Source organism: Phyllobates terribilis, unplaced genomic scaffold (assembly GCF_046119375.1).
Source record: "Phyllobates terribilis strain yellow unplaced genomic scaffold, ASM4611937v1 Scaffold_1__5_contigs__length_1240528914, whole genome shotgun sequence".
Lineage (NCBI taxonomy): Eukaryota > Metazoa > Chordata > Amphibia > Anura > Dendrobatidae > Phyllobates > Phyllobates terribilis.
In genome coordinates, this window is record NW_027362761.1 from 533,270,661 (window position 1) to 533,295,139 (window position 24,479).

Consider the following 24,479-nt stretch of genomic DNA (forward strand, 5'->3'; position numbering starts at 1 on the left):
GCGTAGTCGGACATAAACATCAGCACATAACGGACTACCACTGGCCTGACCACCCTGAGCCACGGAACAGGGTTGCCACTACTACTCCCATCGTTCCCCCACTGCCCGGATCCGAGTGCCCCACGGCCCAGGGGGCGAGTCATATATATATATATATATATATATATATATATATATATATATATATGTATATACTGTATGTATATATATTCTACTTATATCTATATATACACACGTGGTCAAAATTATTGGTACCCATCGTTTAATAAAAGAAAAACCCACAATGGTCACAGAAATAACTTGAATCTGACAAAAGTAATAATAAATTAAAAAACTATGAAAATGAACAAATGAAAGTCAGACATTGCTTTTCAACCCTGCTTCCACAGAATTAAAAAAGAAAAATTAAACTCATGAAATAGGCCTGGACAGAAATGATGGTACCCCTGAAAATAATGTAACAAAAGGGACGTTAAATCAAGTCGTGTCCACTAATTAGCATCACAGGTGTCTACAATCTTGTAATCAGTCAGTGGGCCTGTATATAGGGCTACAGATACTCACTATGCTGTGTGGTGACATGGTGTGTACCACACTCAACATGGACCAGAGGAAGCAAAGGACAGAGTTGTCTCAGGAGATTAGAAATAAAATTATAGACAAGCATGTTAAAGGTAAAGGTTATAAGACCAGCTCCAAGCAGCTTAATGTTCCTGTGACTACAGTTGCACATATTATTCAAAAATTTAAGATCCATGGGATTGTAGTCAACCTCCCTGGACGTGGCTGCAGGAGGAAAATTGATGACAAATTAATGAGACGGATAATACGAATGGTAACAAAAAAGCCCAGGATAACTTCTAAAGAGATTAAAGGTGAATTTCAAGCTCAAGGGACATCAGTGTCAGATCGCACCAGCTGTCGTTGTTTGATCCAAAGTGGACTTCACGGGAGATGACCAAGGAGAACACCATTGTTGAAAAAAATCATAAAAAAGCCAGACTGGAATTTTCCAAACTACATGTTGACAAGCCACAAAGCTTCTGGGAGAATGGACAGATGAGACAAAAATGGAAGTTTTTGGCAAGGCACATCAGCTCTATGTTCACAGACAGAAAAATGAAGCATATCAAGAAAAGAACACTGTCCCTACTGTGAAACATGGAGGAAGCTCTGTTATGTTCTGGGGCTGCTTTGCTGCATCTGGCACAGGGTGTCTTGAATCTGTGCAGTGTACAATGAAATCTCAAGACTATCAAGGGATTCTAGAGAGAAATGTGCTGCCCAGTGTCAGAAAGCTTGGTCTCATTCGCAGGTCATGAGTCTTGCAACAGGATAATGACCCAAAACACATAGCTAAAAACACCCAAGAATGGCTAAGAGGAAAACATTGGACTATTCTAATGTGGCCTTCTATGAGCCCTGACCTAAATCCTATTGAGCATCTTTGGAAAGAGCTGAAACATGCCATCTGGAAAAGGCAACCTTCAAACAAGAGACAACTGGAGCAGTTTGCTCATGAGGAGTGGCCAAAATACCTGTCGAGAGGTGCAGAAGTCTCACTGACAGTTACAGGAATCGTTTGATTGCAGTGATTGCCTTAAAAGGTTGTTCAACAAAATATTAAGTTAAGAGTACCATTATTTCTGTCCAGGCCTATTTCATGAGTTTAATATTTTTAAAAATTCTCTGGAAGCAGGGTTGAAAAGCAATGACTGAATTTCATTTGCTCATTTTCAGAGATTTTTAATTTATTATTACTTTTGTCAGATTCAAATTATTTCTGTGACCATTGTGGGTTTTTCTATCATTAAACGAGGGTTACCAACAATTTTGACCACGTGTATATATATATCTATAGAGGACACTATATATACACATTACATATAGAATAGCCAGCGGGGCAATCCCGCAACAAAATTCGTCAGCGGAGCAATCCTGCAACAAAATAAGTCAGCGGAGCAATCCCGCAACAAAATACGTCAGCGGAGCAATCCAGCTACAAAATACGTCAGCGGAGCAATCCCACGGGATGAATTTTGTAAGTTTCACCACGGAATCAGCATCAATTCCCGTATTTTCCATGAAGGATTAAATGCCTGCAAAATCTTCATGGAAAATACAGGAATTGATGCTGATTCCATGGTGAAACTTACAAAATTCATCCTCACCCACAATTACTTTGAATTTGATAACAACATACAGTATATCTACAGGAGACTGGTACAGCGATGGGAAGAAAAATGGCTCCACGGTACGCAAATCTTTTCATGGCCAAGCTTGAAAGTGACTTTTTGTCCTCATATCCCATCAGGCCTCTGGTCTACTATCGTTTCATTGACGATATTTTAATCATCTGGATGGAGTGTGAGCAACAGCTGAAGACGTTCCATGAACACTTTGATTTCATCCCACCATCAACCTAACACTCAACTACTCCTGTACTGAAATTAACTTTTTGGACACCATCATCAAGCTACAGAATAATGAAATAGAGACATCCTTGTACCAGAAGCCAATCGACCGTCCAACATATCTTAAATGGGACTGTTTCCAGCCGAAACATAAAAAACTCCATTGTCTACAGCCAAGCCATCAGATACAATCGGATATGTTCCAACCCTATGGATAGAGACAAACACCTTGATGGCCTCAGAAAGACTTTTTTGAATCAGGGCTACCCTCCAAGAACAATTGAGAACCAGATTACAAGAGCCACCAGAATATCAAGGAATCATTTCCTATATTACAAAATCAAACACGAAAGCAACCCGGTGTCTCTAGTAGTCACCTACAATCCAAATCTGGAGGCGCTAAGGAGAGGTGCACGGAAACTACAACCTTTACTACAAAAAGATGCCCGATTACAATCCATATTTCCAGAACCTCCACCTCTGTGTTTCAGGCAGCCCCCAAATCTAAGAAGCATCATTGTCAGAAGCTCCCTGTCATCTCCACCAGCTACAAGTACCTTTCCTTGCAACCAGAAAAAATGTAAAACCTGTCCGTTTATCATGACCACAGACAAGATGAAGATACCTAACTGACATCAGGACTACAAGATCCCAGGTACTTTCAGCTGTATCACATCTAATGTAGTGTACTTAATTATGTGTACCAAATGTCCAGCTGGGTGTCTGTATGTAGGGGAGATGGGGCAAAACTTAGGACAAGAATGAATCATCATCACCACACAATAAAAGAAAAAAGAATAGAGCTACCTGTAGCCAAGCATTTTGGTTCCCCTAATCACAGCATCAAAGACATGAAATTACTGGTATTAAAAGGTAACTTCAAATCTCAGAGAGAAAGGAGAATCTCGGAATATAAACTAATGGTGACCTTTGACACCTTCAGAGCAGGAATGAATGTGTTGCATGGATTTATGTCATTCTACATCAACTAAGGAATGTGGCCATCAGACTTGTGGGGTCATCACAACATTGCACCAAACAATAAAACTTTCACAGCCCTTATCTATGAACTGCTAAAATATTTAGAGCTAGAAATTAGAGATGAGCGTTGTTCTACTCGAACTGTTCGCCAATCTCAAATTCGAGCTGTTTTGGGCGGTGTTCGAGCCGTTCGGCGAACACGAACAATTTGAGAAAAATTCGGCTGTTCGAGGTTATGTTCGATAACTGTTCGTGCACCAAAATCATAAATGGATTTTTTCTCAGTAATGATGAAAATTAATGTTAATACGCAGTTTGAGTGTACAGCGGGGTGGGGGGAGGGGCAGGGGATGGATCTCTGCAGGAACAATGAAGATCTCCATTTTTTTTTCTCTTTCCCGCATTTGCAGTGGGGAGGTGCAATCTGTCAGCCTATCAGCAGCGCACACACGGAGCGAAGTGCTTTTTTTCACACAAGCAAGGGCATGTGTCATTGGCAGTGTATGTCACATGTCCTTGCCCTATAAGACCAAGCCATTTTCCCCGTCGCCACCATTTTCTCACTGCTGCAGCTGCGTGTTAGACGGCACCGCTGTTGCTGTGTGCGCTATACCTTGTTAATTTCAAGCCAATTTTCGCACAAATCTACAGATAGCTTGGAAGTAGGGAATAGTTGTGATTGCAGTCCTTTTAAGGACTAGGTTACAGCATTTCCTACGACTTTTATCAGGCAGGTCTGTGCTCTTAAATAGATAGATTGTGGGAGTAAAGACTAATTGTAATTGGAGTCCTTTTCAGGACTAGGTTACATCAGTTCCTATCAGTTTTTGCCAGGCAGGTCTGTGCCAGTGCTGTGCAAGTTTTTTTCACAGCATTTGGCTGAATCTAGCAAAGCTAATCCTTTTTGGCCTATTGCAGAGTGTGTTAGTCAGTGGAGTAGCCTATCTGTGTTGCAAGATATACCACCTGTGTATAGAATACCAATTTTTTTACTGCACCTAGTGAAGTAAAATCTTTTGGGCATAGCATCATTCTATTAGTCCATCTATACTGACCTCCATCAGGTTGCAAATTGAATATAATTTTTTTCTGCATCTAGCTCTGAAAAAATATTGGGCTTCTAGCTGTGTGTGGGACTTGTTCTATTAATCCATCTATACAGACCTCCATCAGGTTGCAAACTGAATATATTTTTTTCTGCATTTACCTCTGAAAAAATATTGGGCTTCTAGCTGTGTGTGGGACTTGTTCTATTAATCCATCTACACAGACCTCCAACAGGTTGCAAACTGAATATATTTTTTTCTGCATCTACCTCTGAAAAAATATTGGGCTTCTAGCTGTGTGTGGGACTTGTTCTATTAATCCATCTATACAGACCTCCATCAGGTTGCAAACTGAATATATTTTTTTCTGCATCTACCTCTGAAAAAATATTGGGCTTCTAGCTGTGTGTGGGACTTGTTATATTAATCCATCTATACAGACCTCCATCAGGTTGCAAACTGAATATATTTTTTTCTGCATCTACCTCTGAAAAAATATTGGGCTTCTAGCTGTGTGTGGGACTTGTTCTATTAATCCATCTATACAGACCTCCATCAGGTTGCAAACTGAATATATTTTTTTCTGCATCTAGCTCTGAAAAAATATTGGGCTTCTAGCTGTGTGTGGGACTTGTTCTATTAATCCATCTATACAGACCTCCATCAGGTTGCAAATTGAATATAATTTTTTTCTGCAACTAACCCAGCCAATAGTTTTGGCCTAATACCACAGTTTGGCCACTCAGCTCTGCTCGGTTCCCATCCATTGTTTTTTTGTGCAAACAACTCCAGAGTTGTGAATTAGTTAACCACCAAAATGAGTGGAAAAAGGCCTGCTGCTGGTGGAAAGGGGAATAGGCGTGATGGGAAGGGGAAAAAAGGTTGTGTCCGTGGGGTAGGTGTTAAAGCAACAGTAACATCTGCAGAAGAAAGACCATCTTCCAGCCAAACTAAAATGTCTACTTCTTTTAGCGGACAATGTGATAAGATCCCTTTCTTACGGCCACGCCAATCGCTACAAATTCCAGATGAGGCACAAAAACAGCAGGTGCTTCAACGGATATCAAGTGCTCCTTTAAGTGGGCTCTCCTCCACATCAACTTCAACATCACAAATACTCCAGTCCTCAAAGGTGTCACCCCAATCGCACTTGCTTCCTCACAGCTCCCAAATCTCCAGCTGCCCGTCTGAGTATGAGGTAGAACAGATGGTTGAGTCTGCAGAGCTGTTTACTCATACTATAGCCTGGGAATCAGAGGTCGACTCCAGCGCTTCTGTGAATCCAGACGAGGAAATGATCTGCACTGATGCCCAGAATCTTTATGAGTCGGATCCAGGACCAGACGCAGAAGGTTCTGACCATAATGTAGACCCTCATTCCCAAACTGTAACTCCTGTTGGTGGAGACAATGAGGAAGACGATGATAAGACTCAAATACCTGATTGGAGCGACAACTTTAGTTTTTTGTCAGGGCAGGAACAGGTTGGCTCTGAGGACGACGGGTGTGATAACGCACAGGGTGATGATGATGAGGTTGGAGATCCCACTTACTGTCAACCCACAGTCAGCCAAGAGATGAGGTCAGCAGAGGAGGTGGAGGAAGATGCTAGTGACGACGAGGTCAGGTTGCGCCTTCCTGGACAGAGACGTAGTACTGGTAGCACATCAACAACTGCATCCTCAAACACAACTCTGCCTCTCACCACAAGTCGCGGTGGCTCTTCAGGTCGCATGGGTGCTAAGCCTTGCATAGCCTGGGCATTTTTTCAGATCGATAAAGATGACCCAACTCGTGTTATCTGTAACATTTGTCAGCAAAAGCTAAGTAGAGGCCAAAAAATACATAGTTTGAGTACTTCATGCATGAATCGGCACATGGACATGAAGTATAAGTTGCAGTGGGAAGCTCAGTGTGCTACAATGCGGCCTAGCCGGCCGGGCCAACCGCCGTCTGCCATATCTTGTGCATCCGCGGCCTCTTCATCCTCTGTGACTGGGGGGACAGCAGTCACACCTGTTTTGGGGCGCAGACCTGCCACCTCTTTACCCGCAACAGCCAGCGTGATTGGCAGGTCATTATTTTCTTTGGAGGTGGTAACACCAGCTGGTGTTGAGCGCTGTCCGACATCGATAGCACCACCTTTGGATCAAGGCAACCTAACATGTCCGCCTGCATCTTCCTCACAGACCGGCAGTTTGCCGGGTACACCCTTATCAACCCCGTCTAAGCACAATAGCCAGCCCTCGGTCCCTCTGATGTGGACAAGTAAAAGACCATTTCCTCCTAGCCATGAGAAAGCTAAGAGGTTGAATTTCACCATCTGCAAGCTCTTGGCTACAGAAATGCTGCCTTTCCGCCTGGTGGACACAGAGGATTTTCGAGACCTTATGTCCGTCGCAGTGCCCCAGTACCAGATGCCCAGTCGGCACTACTTCTCAAAGAAAGGTGTGCCTGCGCTCCACCAGCATGTCGCACACAACATCACCGCTTCTTTGAGAAACTCTGTGTGTGACAGGTGACAGGGTGCATTTCACCACAGACACTTGGACGAGTAGGCATGGACAGGGGCGTTACATGTCGCTGACTGGGCACTGGGTAACTATGGTGACAGCAGGACAAGGGGCTGCTGTCCAAGTCTTGCTGTCCGCATGAGTTGTACGTCAATCCTCTTTATGTCAAAGTTCCTCCACTGCTTCTGCCTCCTCAACCTCCTCTCGGTCTTCCACCTGCACCCAAAGCCTGTCTGGTCATGCCACAAGCTTTCTAACTGCGCAGAAGGGATCCTGCACACCTCCTTACTATGCTGGCAGTAGGGCTCAATGTCATCAGGCGGTTTTTACATTGAAATGTCTGGGAAATGTGAGTCACACAGCTGAGGAGTTGTGGTCAGCTCTGGAGAACCAATTTCATGAATGGTTGTCTCCACTGGACCTGAAACCAGGGAAGGCCGTGTGCGACAATGCTGCAAACCTGGGTGCGGCCCTTCGCCGGGGCAATGTCACACACGTGCCTTGTATGGCTCACGTGTTGAACCTGGTTGTCCAGCAATTTTTAGCCCACTATCCCAGACTAGATGGCCTTCTGCAGAGGGCACGGTCGCTGTGTGCTCACTTTCGCCGTTCGCCTCCCTCAGCTCAGCGACTTACATCTCTACAGAAGTCGTTGGGCCTGCCACTTCACCGGCTAAAATGCGATGTGCCTACCCGGTGGAATTCAACTCTGCACATGTTGCAGCGACTGTGGCAGCACCGACAAGCCCTGGTGCAATACGTTCTGACGTATAGCCTGGGCCAACAAGATCCAGAGGTGGGGCAAATCACGCTGGAGGAGTGGTCTCAGATCAGGGACCTATGCACCCTTCTGCACAGTTTTGAAATGGCGACGAAGATGTTTAGTGCTGACGATGCCATTATCAGCATGACTATTCCGGTGATTTACATGCTGGAGCACATGTTAAACAGAATTCGGAGTCAGGTGGTGGCACAAGAGGAGGTGGAGGAAGTAGAGGAGGAGGAGTTGTATGCGGAAGGGCTAACATCTGCAAGGTCCAGACGGTCGGCAGCACCAAGGCGGCAGGCATGTGAGGGTGGGGGAGATGGTTTTACCAGGGCGCATGGTAGCAGCCAAACTAGTGAGGAAGGTGCAGGAGCCCAGGAAGAAGTGGAGGACGAACTGATGGAAGACTCATCAGATGAGGGAGACCTTGATCACATTTCTGTTGTGCGAGGTTGGGGGGAGAGGACAGAGGAAGGAAGCATGATTGTTACCTCGCCACCAACATAACAGGGACGTGGTGCTCCTGGATGCGCAACACACATGAGTGCCTTCTTGCTGCACTACCTGCAACATGACCCTCGAATTGTGAGAATTAGAAATAATCCTGACTACTGGGTTGCCACACTGTTAGATCCCCGGTACAAAAGTAAATTTGCAGAAATTATTCCTGCCATAGAAAGGGATGCACGCATGCAGGAGTATCAGCAGAGACTGTTGCAGAATCTTACATGTGCTTTTCCACAAAATACCAGTGGTGCACGTAGTGAATCTCACAGTTCCAACTTGCCAACCGTGGGACCGTCAAGTGTTCAGCACTCAAACCGTAACAGAACCACAGTATCTGCTGGTAACATCAATTTTGCGGAATCATTTCACCACTTTTTTAGCCCATCCTTTGCAAGGCCACAGGAGACAAGAAGTCTGACACATAGTCAACGCCTAGAGACGATGGTACAGGAGTATCTCCAAGTAAACATTGAAGCCACGACTGTGTCACTGGACCCTTGCTCTTTTTGGGCTTCCAATCTGGATAAATGGCCGGAGCTAGCCACTTACGCCTTGGAGATCTTGTCATGCCCCGCAGCCAGCGTTCTGTCTGAACGTGTGTTCAGCGCTGCTGGTGGTGTGCTGACAGATAAGCGCACGTTGCTCGCCACTGATAATGTAGACAGACTCACGTTCATAAAGATGAACAAATCATGGATCCGAAACGACTTTTCTACCCCTGTGTCATCCTGGGGAGAGTAAAAGCTTGATGATTGGTTAAAATCACCCTACCAACCGTTTTAAGCTTTCAAATTACTAATCATGTTTATCTGTATCTTGGCTGGAAAATAATTTGGGCTTTGTAGCAGTGTGCAGCACTGATTCTATTAGGCCATCTATAATAAGCTCCACCAGATTTAAAATTACTAATCATGTTTATCTGTATCTTGACTGGAAAATAATTTGGGCTTTGTAGCAGTGTGCAGCACTGATCCTATTAGGCCATCTATAATAAGCTCCACCAGATTTAAAATTAAAAATAATTTTTAGCTGCATCTAGCCCGGAAAATAATTTTGGGGCTCCGAGATGCGCAAGACACATAAGTGCCTTCTTGCTGCACTACCTGCAGCATGACCCTCATGTTGACAGAATTCGAAGTAATCATGACTACTGGGTTGCCACACTCTTAGATCCCCCAAACTTTTCGATCAACCTTTTCATTTTAATAAAGACCAAAAAAATGGTCATTTTTGAAATTATAAGCATTAGCAGGTTGTTAGAAACTGAAATCAAACAGTTTTCAACTCAAAACTTTATTCTAGGTGATGTTACATTTTCACATAGGACCCCTTGTTCGAAAGGAGCTTCTGAACTCTCTCGTCCATTGAATTTGTCAGGTTTTGGATGGTTTCTGCTTCAATTGTTTTGCATGAGGACAGAATACCCTCCCAGAGCTGTTGCTTAGATGTGAACTGCCTCCCGCCATCATAGACACTCCTTTTAATGATGCTCCAAAGGTTCTGAATGGGGTAGAGGTCAGGGGAGCATGGGGGTCACACCATAAGTTTGTCCCCTTTTATGCCCATATCAGCCAGAGATGCAGATGTTTTATGTGCAGCATGAGATGGTGCATTATCATGCAGAAAAATGATCTTGCTGTGAAATACACGGTTCTTCTTCTTGAACCATGGCAGGAAGTGCTGTTTGAGAAAATCCACATACATTATGGAGTTCATCTTTAGCGCCTTTAGGGATCCTAAAGGGGCCGACAATCTCTCTCCCCATGATTCCAGCCCAAAACATTACTCCACCTCCTCCTTGTTGGCGCTGTAGCCGTGTTTGCGTGGGGTGTCCATCAACCAGCCATCCTCCACTCCATCCATCTGGACCATCGAGCGCTGCACGGCACTCATCCGTAAACAAAACAGTTTTGAAATCAGTCTTCATGTAATGTTTGGCCCACTGGAGCCGTTTCTGCTTGTGTGAAGTGGATAGAGGAGGTCGACAGGATGGCGTATGCACAGCTGCAAACCTCTGAAGGACCCTGCATCTTGTTGTTCGGGGGACGTTGGAGGCACAAGCAGCTTCAAAAACTTGTCTGCTGCTATGACAAGGCTTTTTTGCCGCTGCTCTTTCAACCTGACGTAATTGCCTGTAGGAAAGAGTCCTCAATTTGCCCTTATCAGCACGCACACGTGTGTACTGTGAATCAGCTACATACTTCTTGATTGCCAAGACACTTCATCCTGATCATCGCACAATGTTGATTGTAGTCATGCCTTGACCTAAACACTCCACAATTTGTTGCTTCTCAGCAGCCGACACATCCTTTTTCTTTCCCATTTTGGCAGAAAATGTAGGCTGCTTAATAATGTGAGACAACCTTCTTAAGTAGTCTTGCCTTTCATTGGACACACCTGCCAAACTAATTAGCACAGGTGTCTGCAATTGCTTACAGTGATATAAAGAGCCCTGACACACATCACCATCAATGAGTTTAACTGACAAACAAACAAATTCTTCCCTTATCACTCCTAAACACTTTTTGCATAATAATTTGGAACGCAGTGTACATGTGCTTTTCCACAAAACACCAGTGGTTCACGTAGTGAATCTTACAGTTCTAACTTGCCAACCGTGGTCTGTATGGAGTTGTTCAATAAAGGGCCCAAATTTAAGATAACATAGATGGGAGAGGTCTCTATGAATAGGAATTCTAAGTATTTGATACCCTGTGAGGGCCAGGCAAAGGGAAAGTTGGACTGGATGGAATCCTATATGGATTTGGGGAGGGAGACATCAAGGGCCTCAGACTTCGCTGCATTGATTTTAAAATTTGACCATGTAACAAAGTGATCTATTTCAGCCATAACAGCATGGATGGATATATGTGATTGAGTGATATATACTAGGACATCATCAGCAAATAGAGAGCACTTGTACTCGGTGCCTCCTACCTCAATCCACCTAATATTGGGGTTATGGCGAATTGATGAGAGCAGGTGCTCCGTCACTAGGATGTATAAGAGAGGGGACAGAGGACATCCCTGCCTTGTCGCATTGGTGATTGTGAAAGGTGATGAAAATGTTCTGATGCACCCCCTGGGCCTTGGGACACCCGGAGCCAGACCCTTTTTGGTGGATGCTGGTGGTTGTAGTCTTCGTGGCGGCGACCTGGTTCCGTGGCTCAGGGTGGTCAAACCAGTGGCGGAACTATTTATGTGGTTTTGATGTTTAAATGTCCGACTACGCCACCCGTGGATTGCGGTCAGAGTGAACCGCCGCTGCAGGGCAGACCGCTGAGGCTGGTGTTGTGGGTGCAGCAGAGCGTAGCATAACTCCCCACGGGAGGAGTATAGCCTCAGGGCAGTGTATGCGGAGGATGGGGGTGATGGTGCAGGGCAGCAGCAGTAACGACACGGAGTCAGTGATGCAGTCCAGGGCCTTTACTCACAGTTCTTATTATCCAGACCACGTCTGCAGGTAACGGCTGCCCACGTCGTACTGTGCTCACCAGGTGAGGGGCTCAGACAACTCCCAGATAACTTTGGAGCGCTTCACAGGACCCCCTTTGTGTGTCCTTTGTCTGGCCTTTCTTACCAACCCTTCTGTCCGGCTGCCTCGGGCCTCCTCTTGGTAAACTTGGTGCCAGTTTCCCTGACCCTATGTGGTGCCTTCCTAGCGGGTGTAGCGAGGGGCTGCGCCACATAAAATGTCACAGCCTCCGGTTTCTAGCTGAGGGTCGTTTCCTGCCTCCACTAGTTTCGGGGACCGGTCTCCCCCTTTGGCCTGACCCCTCCACGCAGGTGGATTCGGGCGTGCGGTGGCGACTCGCCCGTCCGCACCCCTGGGATCCCTTCATTCCTCGTTCCTGGAGCCTTCTCCGCTCCTCTTCCTTCCTTCTCCCTCTTCCAGGCCTGGGCCTCTGTTACTAGGCCCGCCTCCGGAGCAGAGCTCATGCAGAGCCCCTGCTCCCTGCCACTTCTGCTCAGACTTCTCTGCACTGAACTAAGATGGTGCCCACCTTTTATACTCCCTTCTCAATGCACCCAGGAACTGCTTCCTCCCTGCTCCTGCACTACAGGGTTCCCCTTCCTCAGTGTTCCCTCCCCCCACTCCAGCCAGGGACAGGGACTGTCGTGCCCATCTCAGAGGCATATTGGTCGCCCTGCCCCACGGCAATGTGGTGTAATGCATGCAGGTGTCGGGTCCTGATCCACACTCCATCCTTACCTGAGAGTGAGATATCACACCTCTGGGTGAGGTGCAATACCTCTGTAGCAACCGAGCCCTCAGGGTGCTACAGTTCCATTTATCTTCAGCCTAGGTGACGTATTGTGATACAGGGCCGTGATTTTGGCTATAAAAGGGTCCCCTAGACCCCTACCCCAAGCTTTTTAAGAGAATCATATATGGCGTGCCAGGAGACTCTATGGAATGCTTTCTCAGCATCCAACGAGAGTATCTAATTACAAATTTTTAACTGCATCTAGCCCAGGAAATACTTTGTGCCTAGTAGCAGTGTCTGCTAGTCAGCGGATTATCCCGGCTGTTAAGCAAGCTACACCACCTGTAGTTTAGACACTTAATTTTTTCAAAGGAAATGCTTCGGGACCATGGGATACTCAGTGAAGAGCATCAGGAGGCACCCCAAGGCATAGGGGCTGGGACTGGCAGTAGGATGCCTTGCGGTGGACAGCCGAGCTCGATCCTTATAAAAGCTTTTTAACTGCAGCAGCTTTAGTGGACGCTACTGGAGCTGGAATTACGCGGCTGCTGGCATGAGACTTGCCCTCCAATAGATCCTTGTAAATGGATTTAAAGTGTATTCATTCAAATTAGAGAGACAATTTAAATTAAAAAGCTTAGAGCTGCCTCCACCACAGGGGGGCTCGCTCGACCCACCAGCGGACAGGCACCAGTATTGGGAGAGGGGGGCTGGCCATCAGGGTTCACCGCGGCTCTGGCACAAACCCGGCGACACGGAGGTGTCACGGGCAGGAGCGGACTGGCCGTGTCGGCTTCTCACTTTTTGGATTTTAGAAGGGCATGACATGCCTATATCTGTGTCTCCCCCTCCTTTTACTCCTCCACCTCTTTTATTTTCGCATGACTATATGTACTTGTCACTTTTCCATGTGTTAGTTATGTCTTCTGAGCAGTTTGTCAGCTTTTTGACACCTTTGAAGGTGTTTTCTATGTGTTTCTATGTGTTTTTGTTTGCCTGCCATTGGTTTTAACGGTGTTCGAAGGTGTTCGACGAACAGTTCGACGAACAGTTCGGCGAACACACGGGTGTTCGACGAACCGAACCGAACTCGAACACTACGGGGGTGGCTCAACACTACTAGAAATGTTTCTCTCTCCATAGTAATAGCACTGCTTTTCATCACCTGTCTCATCTATTGCGTTATTTCTGTGCCATATTGTGTATAAATATGTGACTCTTCAGATTTTGGGTTATACTAGCCTGATGAAGAGGCCTGAGTAGTCTCGAAATCTGGTGCAGTTTAGAAATCCGCCCCATGTTAATTGTCAATTTCTCTGGAAGTAAATTTATGTTTTATTTGCAGATTTTACCCATAGTTGTGAATGAGTTGAGGAAAATCCCCAGAGGAAAAGTGCATATAATCTGCACAGGACTTTAGGACTAAAATGTTATTAAAGCTAAGTAACAGGAAATTTCCAAAAAAAATACATGACATAACAAAATGAGACAAAACCCACAGCAGAAAAAAATGCACTAAATTTAAGTAACTGGTGTAGAAATGCTTAAGAAATTCTACAATATCAAAAACACTTCAAATACTAATCATAAAAAAAGTATATACAAGTTTGGTATCACTGTAATTGTACTATCATGGAGAATCATATTTCTAGGTCTTTCTTGTTGCACGATGAACACAATAAGTATAAAAAAATCAAAACAAGTTTAGTATCACTAATTGTGCTGAACTGAAGAATCATGTTGTCAGGTCATTTTTACAGCACAATGAACTCTGTAAAAACAAAACTCAAAAAGCAATGGCGGAATTGCATTTTTTTCTCAATCTCACTGATTTTGGATTTTTTTTTTCCCATGTTACAGTACATTGTATGTTAATATACATAGTGTCATTCAAAACTACAGCTCGTCCCTCAAAAAAAAAAAAAAGCTGTCTCATATGGCTGTGTCGACGGAAAAATAATAAAAAAAGCTTTGGCTTTTGGAAGAAGGGGAGGAAGAAGCAGAAGTGCAAAACCAGACAATCACCATGTGCAGAAGGGGTTAAAAATGTAAAATAATTATTGATCAACCGAGTCTTTATCTTTCTGCAAAATTGTTCTGACTGTGATGATTTTTTTAATGTTATTTTCAGTGACACTTCTACATTTGTTATACTGGGTGCACACAGGCTTACAGATACTCATGAGCAGCATAAGGTAAAAATTAAACAAGGCTTTAAGCACCCCAAGTATGAGAAGAATCAAAGATTTAATGACATTCAGCTTTTAGAGGTAAGAAGAAAAATAATGGGACACTCTTGTAACGTTCTAGTCTTGATGGAGTAGAAAAGGCACTGAGTTCATTAAGAGGCACACACCACTTAATGAATTTGGTGCCTCTTCTGAGTGGTGTGCGCTCCATGCGACTGGAGTAGCATTTCTGGCATACAAAAATTTTCCAAACCTCTTACTTTAGTTTTTCTGGCGTAAAAGCTTTTATGTATCAGCCCTATTGAGATGTAGTGGAGGACGTTAATCAAGGCTGAAACCAGAATATCAGAGCTGTAGAGTGAGGTCAATCTCATGGACCAGAGAAATATCTATATGATGCCAATGTTTGTAACGGGTGCACCAAAGGGATGTCAACCTACATAAAGTCACCACATTTAATATAACATGATAATATTTTGTCAAAGCACAATGTTTGCTCATAATTATGGATAACTTAAGTGATGTCATGTATATTATTGATCATTTTTACTTTGGGTTTTCTGAACAGGTTACATTTTTCATTTGTCACTTTAGGTGGTAATAACTTCTACATATCCTGATGATGCTGAGATAATTTTTTCATGACACATTGTACTTAAAGGGAACCTGTCACCAGCTTTTGCATGTCTGAACTAAGACTAGCACCTTATTCAGCTGTGCTGCATTCCATAATGGGGTTTATAACCCCCTGACTCCTCCTGTATAATCCCCAAAAGCCATTTGAAACTCTCCTGCACTCCATGTAAATTCTGTCAGTCCAGTCCAATAGGCGTCCTTGCTGTGGTATCTATCCCTCCTCCTGGCTTATGATTGCTGTTCTCCTTTTGAAACTCTCCCGTTCCTTGCCGGGAGAGTTTGAAAAGATTTTGACAGGGGCATACAGGGGGAGTCAGGGGGTTATATAACCCTTAATGAAATGCAGCACAGGTGCTTATTATGGTGCTAGTCTTAGTTCAGTCATGAACAAACTGTTGACAGTTTCCCTTTAATGCTAATGGTAAATTTATCTTGGCACGATATGCATTTATTTATGAAAATATCTTGAAGTTGATGAAAATATTTAAAAATAGCAATATTCGTACTCTGAAGATTTTCATTTTTATGGCCTTAGAAAAGATAGTCTCACCACATAAAAAAGTTAATAAATAACATTTGCCACATTTCTACTTTACGTCAGCATCATTTTTTAAACAACCATTTTGTTAGGATTTTAGAATGCTTAAGAATTTAGCAGCAATTTTTCATTTTTTAGCGTAATTTACATTTACATTTTTTTTCTGGGATCGTTTGAAGTGATTTTGAGGGGCCTACATGTTAAAAACACATGCACACGCTAGACCCAATTTTAAGAACTGCACCCCTCAAAGTATTCAAAACCACTTCACAGGAGTTTACGCAAAATGGATGAAAATAATTACATTTGTACAAGCAATTGTACTTGGTACTGCAACTCAGTCCCAAGTAAGTGCTGATCGGTGGGGGCCCTAGAGGTTGGATCTCCAACAATCATATATTCATGTTTTTTGATCAGACATTTTAAACTGAGGAGTTACAGTACTAGCCCAATGGAGTACCAAGCCATATTTTTAGATCTATGTGCACACAGTATATCTGTTGTCTTACAGCTGGAGAAACCTGCAATGTTGAATGAGTTTGTTGATCTTCTTCGATTACCAAAAAGCGAGGAAAACATTATAGCTGGGAATATATGCAGCGTGGCTGGATGGGGAATAACCGATTTAAAGAAAAAGTTACCATCAAATGTTCTTCTAGAAGTTAATCTGACAATTGTTGAAAATGAGATCTGTGAGAAACAATACAGCAAAATAAAGCAACCCATAATTGACAGTATGATGTGTGCCGGCGCCCCAAATAAGAATCATAAAGCTGACACATGTAAGGTAAGTAATGCCGTGTGTAAAATTATTTTGTTAAATAAAATGAGAATTGAGACAGCGGAAAACTTAATTAACACATATTACAGTTTGTTAATTAATATTGCACATAAAGAAATATAATTATCTGGCACCCATAACAATCATGTAAAATAGTAATTTAGCCTTTAAAGAGGAACTTTCACCAGTTTTTGTTTGTTAAGCGGGCCACATAATGGACTAGTAGCGGCAGAGCTGAGTAAAACAGTTTATATTTTTATTTTTTTAAATTTCCTCTCTCCATTGCGGAAATATTATAAGTATAAACAGGTAGAGTCTTGTAGGGGAGAAAAGAGCAAACCATTCTCTTGTCACTGATCTCTGCTTTGAGGAGAGGAGGGAGTGTTCCTTTCTTCCCTGTGTGTTGCTGCCTGCTTAAAATTGGTCAGCCTCATGCAGGGGAAGAAGTACACACCCCAAAGACAAAACTCTGGTAACGCCCAGTTAAACGTAAATTAAAGCCTAATCTTTACAAATGAATAACTCCACAATGAAGAAGAGAGATTAAAAAAAATACATTTTACTCAGCTCTGAAGCTACTAATTCATGATTTGAACATGCTGAAACTGTTCCTCTTTAAACTTGACAACTGGTCATCAACTAAATAGCAAATTATGCTGTCCAAACCAAGGGCAGCATGAATCAGACACTGGCAGCATATTATTCACTTCTGTATACATCGTCTGAAAATATGCGCCGTTTCACAGAAAACAAACTTTTAAAGCATTTTTTTTAATTCAGCGCTGGAGTGGTGCTACTAAAGTTAAAGGGGTTGTCCAGTACTTTATATATTACTCCCCCAATGTATCCCCCCGGGGCCCCTAAGGATTTTTGTAATTAGCTTACGTTGCAGATACTGCCTGTGAGCGGCGCTATCACTGGCCGCTCACAGGCATCACGTGACCCCCAGGTGCAGCCGGCTCTGACATCCGCTGACATCACGTCAAGTGCAGGCAGCAGCCGGGGGGGTCTGTCTTCTGCGTTCCATGGTGGATGCCAGGCTGTGGGCGTTCTGCCTCTCCCCATTCATTGGGAAAGCGTGCAGTGGATGCTGGGTGTGATGCGGGGGGGTAACCCCGCCCACAATCCAGCAGCCACCGCGGGGACCCCTCTTTGTAGCGCTTGATGGTTTTTGCAACTGCACTTGGGGACACATTCAAAGTTTGCCCAATTTTTCGGACTGACTGACCTTCATTTCTTAAAGTAATGATGGCCACTCGTTTTTCTTTACTTCGCTGCTTTTTTCTTGCCATAATACAAATTCTAACAGTCTATTCAGTAGGACTATCAGCTGTGTATCCACTCGACTTCTGCACAACATAACTGATGGTCCCAACCCCATTTATAAGGCAAGAAATCCCACTTATTAAACCTGACAGGGCACACCTGTGAAGTGAAAACCATTTCCGGTGACTACCTCTTGAAGCTCATCAAGAGAATGCCAAGAGCGTGCAAAGCAGTCATCAAAGCAAAAGGTGGCTACTTTGAAGAACCTAGAATATAAGACATATTTTCAGTTGTTTCACACTTTTTTGTTAAGTATATAATTCCACATGTGTTAATTCATAGTTTTGATGCCTTCAGTGTGAATGTACAATTTTCAAAGTCATGAAAATACAGAAAAATCTTTAAATGAGAAGATGTATCCAAACTTTTGGTCTGTACTGTATATAGGTTTCTGATAATTAATAATGTCCATTGCGCCTCCTTATAATAATAATTTCCCCGTTGCACCTATTTATAGTAATGTCCATTCTGAATCATTATAAAATGAGCAACCTGAGCCTGTCTGAGAAAATGGCCCATAGTTCTCTGCTCCACTACAGTTATAATAAATAGTATTTTCATCCTGAGAATGCAGATATTTTTATTAGTGTTGCAATCAATTTGGCCCACTTGGCATTCGCCAGAATTGACAGTCTGGCCCTAGTTTGAACACAGTTCAGAGCAACGAGTGGTATTTGTATAACCATGCGTGGTTTAGACAGTGCAGTTTTTGACTGCATGACCCAAATGAAATAGGGGAATTTGTGTGGAACACTGGTGGTAATGATCCTGGTAATCAATATGCAGACAGAAAATGAAATGTTTAAGCCCTGCTTGATCATGCAAATACCTGCATTTAGTTTTGGACTGTGTTCAAACTATATCCAAACTACTCTGCTGGCCTTACCCTTACGGAACCTGTGTGCATGTCACAGAATGTTAGAAAAGTCAACTGTGTTCAGCATTTACAACCATCATGAAATAAATGTGTCCTATGATCTTTTTTTAGGGTGACTCAGGTGGCCCTTTGATCTGTAATGGAAAATATGTAGGCCTTGTCTCGTTTGGACCAAAGGAATGTGGAGCTCCAGATCTCCCAGGAGTCTACACAAGACTTACAGATAATTACCTCCAGTGGATTCAAAATACAATCCACAGAGATTTATCCGAAACATGCACAATATAAAAACTTTCTGTAGAAAATAAGAGCTGGAATCTGTCCAGAAATGGTCCAGATGTATGTCTCTAATGGGTCTATAGGGCATAATAAACCAACATACACCAATATACACACAGGCAGTGTGAGTAGTGAGTGACCAGCAAATGTAGTGCTGGACACATCTTCATTAGTATGCACAACATATCTTCTTTACATTTCGGCAATTTACAGTATGTTGCCCACAAAAGAACATCTACTGGGATATATATATATATTTTAAATGGTGATTGTAATGTTTGTAACTGTATGATATAATTGAAACATTTATACGTCAGGAGCATAAACAGTGTGAATAGAGCTGTATATACACAACCACTTACCTACATGTTTAAATCTATCAACACCAGAAGGTTATCAAATACGAGGAAGTAGGATTTTACAACTAGCATTATGTTGTCCACTAGAGAAAATTATTCTTCATACTCCCTCTCAGTTGTGACTGAATAAATACTGTATGTACATGACTTCTGATCCAAAGTTCTAATAGACCCCTGTAGTACATGTTCTGAACACAGCTTTATAGATGTCATGGGTATTGCCTTCTTAGTAGAATCTGGGCTAGGTCCCCAAAGGTTCACCCAGCCTTTGCTGCTTTTGCTTAGTTTTCCTGATTAGAGTAATGCTTTCAGTAAAATTTGTTTTCTTTGTGCATGATGCCATAAGATGGTAAGGGTCTTTTCATGTGTTATGTAATTCAGACTAATCTACTGTACATGAAACCACAATAAACACGATAATGATTTGTGTTGTCATGTCATTACTTCTGCAATCCATACATGCATCGTTGGACTGGCGCACATAGATTTCATCAAACGAGTTGATTTTGTGGAGTCACCTTCCATCTATAATATAATTTGGCATAAAAAGTACAGCTGGAAAAATATAGCCCTTCATGCAGCAATATTATTACTAGTAAAATGATGGACACCATGACAAAACCTGACAGATTGACTATTTATAATGGTGTTCATTGTGCCCTGTTGGTGTCTAGTAAGCGACAGTTCTGGCATTGACATCATTTTCATTTTTCGGTACTCAATGACAATAGTTATCTCCATCAACTTTTGGTGTCCCTCACATTTCAAGCCTAAATTCTTGTTCCTATCAGTTCAAACTCTGGCTGTCTCCTCAGCGTCCCTCTCTGCTCTCAGGATGTTCCTCAGCGCTCCTCTCTGCTGTCAATCCGTCTCCCCAGCATTCTGCTATTCCCTCAGGCTGCCTCCTCAGCACTCATTTCTGCTCTCAGGCCATCTCCATAGTGCTCCTCTCTGCTGACAGGCTGTCTCCTCAACACTCCTCTCAGCTCTGAGGCCATCTCCTCAGTGTTTCTCTATGCTCTCAAATCAGTTTCTTAACATTCCTTTCTGCTCTCAGGAAGTTCTTCAATGCTCCTATCTGTTCTCAAGTCATTTCCTCAGCATTCCTCTTTGCCCTCAGGCTGCCTCCTCAGCACTTCTTGCTCTGCTGACAAGCTGTCTCCTCAACTCTCCTCTCTGCTCTCTGGCCATCTCCTCTGCACTCCTCTCTGCTTTCAGGCCAATTCCTCAGCATTCTTCTCTGTTCTCAGACCATCATTTAACAAGAACTGAACCACAGGGAAGTCTAATTATTGAGCAGGTGTCCAGGTGTCCAGCAGATAGTTGACTATAGAAAGTGTTACTTAATAAAGAAAACCCCTCCCATTTCATGCTGTCAACAATGGCACCACATGGAAAAGAAATGTCACAATACCTGGGAAAGACAATTATTTATTTATACAAGAAAGGCGAAAGCTATAAAAATATCAGCAAAGCTTTACTTATCAGTTAGAATTCTGGAGCAAACGTTAGACAAAAATTTAGGAAAGATGTAATTGCAACCATCTCACAGAGACTTCCAGGCCAACCACTGAGGTTAGCACTAGTGATGAGTGAGCATGCTCGCTACTGCTCGGTGCTCGCCCGAGCATCTCACTGCTCGAGATGCTTGGCACTCGCCGAGTATTTCCGGGGTTGCTCGGCGGGAGCTCGGGTCCCCTACCTGTATGTTTGGCGCTCTTTACAGAGCCAATGAACATGCAGGGATTGTCTATCATGGCTGCGGCATTAAAGTGATTGGCTGGCCGCACAGCGTCATCCGGTCTATATCAGACCTGGCGTTGCCATGCTCGTCACAGTCACTCTGGAATCAGACAGTGTAGGGAGAGGTACTGCTGAGCTAGGGAGAGATTTGCTTGTTTCTAGTTAGTGTAGGTGTACCAAACTATATTAGAGACACATATTCAACTCAACAAACAGTCCTTCTGAGGACTAATCCATCTGCAGAGATGTCAGGCAGGCAGTGTATATAGGCAGGCAGGGAATATAGCAGACTGCAGTGCATATAGCACAAGAGGCTCCATTCCAGTTTTGTCTGCTGCTGCTGCTGTTAGATATTTCTAGAAATAGGCCCAGGTCTCAGGGGCAGGAATAATTTTTTTTTGGATCTTAATCCTCATTATTTGCTTAAAATGCCATCCAGAGAACACAGTTTCTTTGCGTTATTTGCCTGCTGGCACTGCAGAATAAAGCCAGGTCCTTTCCATATTACAGTGCTGAAAATCCAGCTATTTAAAAATGTGGTTTGTCCGTCACACGGATCACATATAATTGTGCTGAAAATGCTGCCATTTCTGGCCTTCATTAAAAATTTGTTTCAGTGTGTCAGTGAAGCTATTGACACCAGTTTGCTGTTCAAAATAGCTACCTACAGGCCAGGTATTTAATACTGTGTTTTCTCCGTTACATGGATCACATATACATTTTCAGAAAATACTGCCATTTTGTGCCTCCATTAAAAATTTGTTTCAGTGTGTCAGTGAAACTATTGACACCAGTTTGCTGTTCAAAATAGTTACCTACAGGCCAGCTATTTAAAACTGTGGTTTGTCCGTCACACAGATCACATATAAGTTCGCTCCAAATTCAGCCATTTGTAGTGAGCGTGGAAGATATTGTCCTCCATTTAAGATGGACAAGGCACGTGGCAAGGGGCTGGACGTGATGGTGATGGTGCATGCAGAGGCTGAGGCCGTGGGCAAGGTGAAATTGTGCCACAACAAACACCCACATCTTCTCGCTCGACCTTCCTGTCCCAATTAATAGGGGACCACAGAACATCACAATTGAACACAGCAGTGTGAAAAGGTTATTGGTTGGATAGTAGATAATGCTTCCAGTCACTTAGCCACCACCACCACCACCCTGTCTTCCACACGGTCAAGTCTCAGTAGCTGTGAGTCTGGACCGCATATTCCGCACCCTGGACCTCCTTCCTCCCACCATGCCGAGTTTCCAGAGACAACTGATCCCACACTTGGACACTCTGAAGAGCTGTTCACTTTTCCATTTATAGATTTGGGCCTCTCGCCCAGTCCATTTGAAGCGGGGCAAGAGGAGATCATATGCAGCGATGCCCAAATATTTGAGCAGCCACGGTCACATGAAGGCGACGGTGGGAAAGTGTCAAAAGAGGTGGACGATAATGATTCACAATTGCCAGAAAGTCAGGAGGAGGACCTGGGTGCGGAAGTTGAAGACGAGGTGGTGGATGATATAGTAACTGACCCAACTTGGCAAGAGGACATGCAGAGCAAGGAGAGCAGCACACAGGGGGAGGGAGGCAAAGCACCCCAACAGGCAGGAAGAAACAGTGTGGTGGCCGCAGACAGAAGGCAGGCAACCATTCCCCATAACACCAATACAAAGGAAGTTGCCAGTACAACTGTGAGGTCTTCCCGAGTCTGGTTGCTTTTTTAAAGACTCTGGCAATAACCCCAAAAAGGCCATTTGAACCACCTGCCAGGCCAGCATCAGCAGGGGTGGCAAATCGACCAGCCTGACCACCACCAACATGATCAAGCACATGGCAGCAATGCACCCGACTTTGTGGGCCGAACCTCAGGGTCCAGGAACAGTGTCTGCAGGTGGCACCACTGCTTCTTCCGCTGTTGTGCATGCAAGCCAATCCCCTGTCCATGGTGCATGCGAAGATGCCTCCTGCCCTGCACCTGTCATTACACACTCTCAAGTAGCAGCATCAGGAAGCACGTCCACGTCCTTGTCCCAGCGCAGTAATCAGTTGTCCATATCCCAATCCTTGGAACGCAAGTGCAAATACGCAGCCAACTCCCCACAGGCCACAATACTAAATTCCCACATTTCTCGACTGCTTGTGCTCAAAATATTGCCTTTTAGGCTCGCGGAGACGGAAGCATTCTGCAGCCTGATGGCTGCAGCCGTTCCTCGGTACTCGGTCCCCAGCTGCCACTATTTCTCCCAGTATGCCATCCCCACGTTACACAATCATGTGTCCCAAAACATTAGCCGTGCCCTCAACAACACAGTTATCGGTAAAGTCCACCTAACCACGGACACGTGGACAAGTGCTTGTGGGCAGGGACGGTACATCTCGCTGGCTGCACACTGAGTTAACATACTGGAAGTCGGGACCAAGTCGGACCTTGGGACGGAACACATCCTCCCGACTCCAAGGATTGCGGGCCCTAGGTCAATCAGGGTTGCCCCCACAGTCTACAGCTCCTGCATCTTATCCTCCTCAGCCTTCTTCTCATCTTCAGCCTCCATCTCCGAAATGACCACATCAGTCAGAAGCTGTAAGCACTGCAGTACTGCCTCGGCCAAGCGGCAACAGGCTGTGCTGAAGCTAATATGCTCAGGTGACAAACCGCACAATGCTGAAGAGTTGTGGACAGCTCTGAAGGAGCTCACACCACTGAACCTATAGCCAGGCATGGTCATGTGTGACAATGTCCGGAACCTGGTGGCGGCTCTGAGGCGAGGCGAACTCACATACTTACCATGCCTGGCCCATATGCTTAACCTCGTGGTTCAGCGGTTTCTAAAATCCTACCCGGAGCTGCCGGATCTGCTTGTCAAAGTACGCCGCCTGTGTGCCCATTTTAGAAAGCCACCTACAGCTTCCGCCGCCCTTGCCGTGTTTCAGCTGCTGGCTCACAGATTGGTGTGTAATGTCCCCATGCGTTGTAACTCTACACTGCAGATGTTGGGAAGGATTTGTGAGCAGAAGAGGGCAGTTGTTGAGAACCAGCATCAACAAGGGCATCGGTATTCAGTTCAGACTCCACACATAAAACCTCAGGAGTGGACATGGATGTCAGACATATGTACCATCCTACAAAATTTTGAGGACTCCACCAAGATGGTGAGCGGCGATTACGCCATAATTAGCATCACCATCCCACTTCTCTGTCTTCTGAAACGCTCTCTGCTCACAATCAAAGAGGATGCATTGCAGGCGGAGCACGAGGAGATGGAGCAAGGAACCATACAGGGTGATTACACACAGCCCAGCCTCATCTAATCCCAATGTGGATTGG

The 24,479-nt window shown here is 44.2% G+C and overlaps 1 protein-coding gene across 1 annotated transcript in view; it reads left to right on the plus strand.

Moving 5' to 3' along the window:
* LOC141270983 (granzyme A-like) overlaps nt 1–19,069 on the plus strand; it is a 42,677-nt gene extending 23,608 nt beyond the window's left edge. The window contains exons 3-5 of the mRNA XM_073681114.1: nt 14,566–14,704; nt 16,309–16,584; nt 18,893–19,069. Coding sequence (XP_073537215.1) covers nt 14,566–14,704; nt 16,309–16,584; nt 18,893–19,069 — 592 coding nt within the window. The remainder of the gene's footprint in view (nt 1–14,565; nt 14,705–16,308; nt 16,585–18,892) is intronic.
* The last annotated feature ends 5,410 nt before the right edge of the window (nt 19,070–24,479 follow it).